Source organism: Mesitornis unicolor, unplaced genomic scaffold, assembly GCF_000695765.1.
Source record: "Mesitornis unicolor isolate BGI_N332 unplaced genomic scaffold, ASM69576v1 scaffold4175, whole genome shotgun sequence".
In the NCBI taxonomy this organism is placed as follows: Eukaryota; Metazoa; Chordata; class Aves; order Mesitornithiformes; family Mesitornithidae; genus Mesitornis; species Mesitornis unicolor.
The window spans coordinates 17,612-18,009 of NW_010184716.1; the positions used below are offsets into that span (position 1 = coordinate 17,612).

A 398-nucleotide genomic window follows, 5' to 3' on the forward strand; every position below is an offset into this window, starting at 1 on the left:
ATAGGGGGGGCGCACGCATGCGCCCAGCTGCCCGCATGTCTCTCCGCCCCGCACCCTGTATAAGTCAGCGACAGGCGCCGCTATGCACTGTGTTGTATTCCTCATTCATCGCGCGGGCCCCGCGCTGCCGGGCGATGTTCTCGCGGGATCTCAGGCATTATAAATACCGAGCGGCAGAGGCGTGCGGCCTTCTACGCTGAGAGAACACGTAAGTGTGGCGGGTGTCATGGCGGAGTGGAGCGCTGCGGCCTGCGCCCCATCCGCGCCCATCGGGGCCGCTGCCCGCCGGGGTGGTGGCGAAGATTTGCCGGTTAACGCTCCCGTTCTCTGTTCTAGCAAATGGCGGACGACGCCGGTGCTGCGGGGGGTGCAGGAGCGGCCCCAGGGGGCTTCCGAGG

General features: G+C 67.1%; 1 protein-coding gene across 2 annotated transcripts in view; it reads left to right on the forward strand.

Annotated features, from left to right (window-relative positions):
- The first annotated feature begins 339 nt into the window (after nucleotides 1–339).
- RPS2 (ribosomal protein S2) overlaps nucleotides 340–398 on the forward strand; it is a 3,106-nt gene continuing 3,047 nt past the window's right edge. Inside the window, exon 1 of one of the 2 annotated variants that reach the window (XM_010184564.1) lies at nucleotides 340–389. In XM_010184564.1, the coding sequence (XP_010182866.1) occupies nucleotides 340–389 (50 nt within the window). The remainder of the gene's footprint in view (nucleotides 390–398) is intronic. The other variant, XM_010184565.1, reaches the window with a different exon arrangement.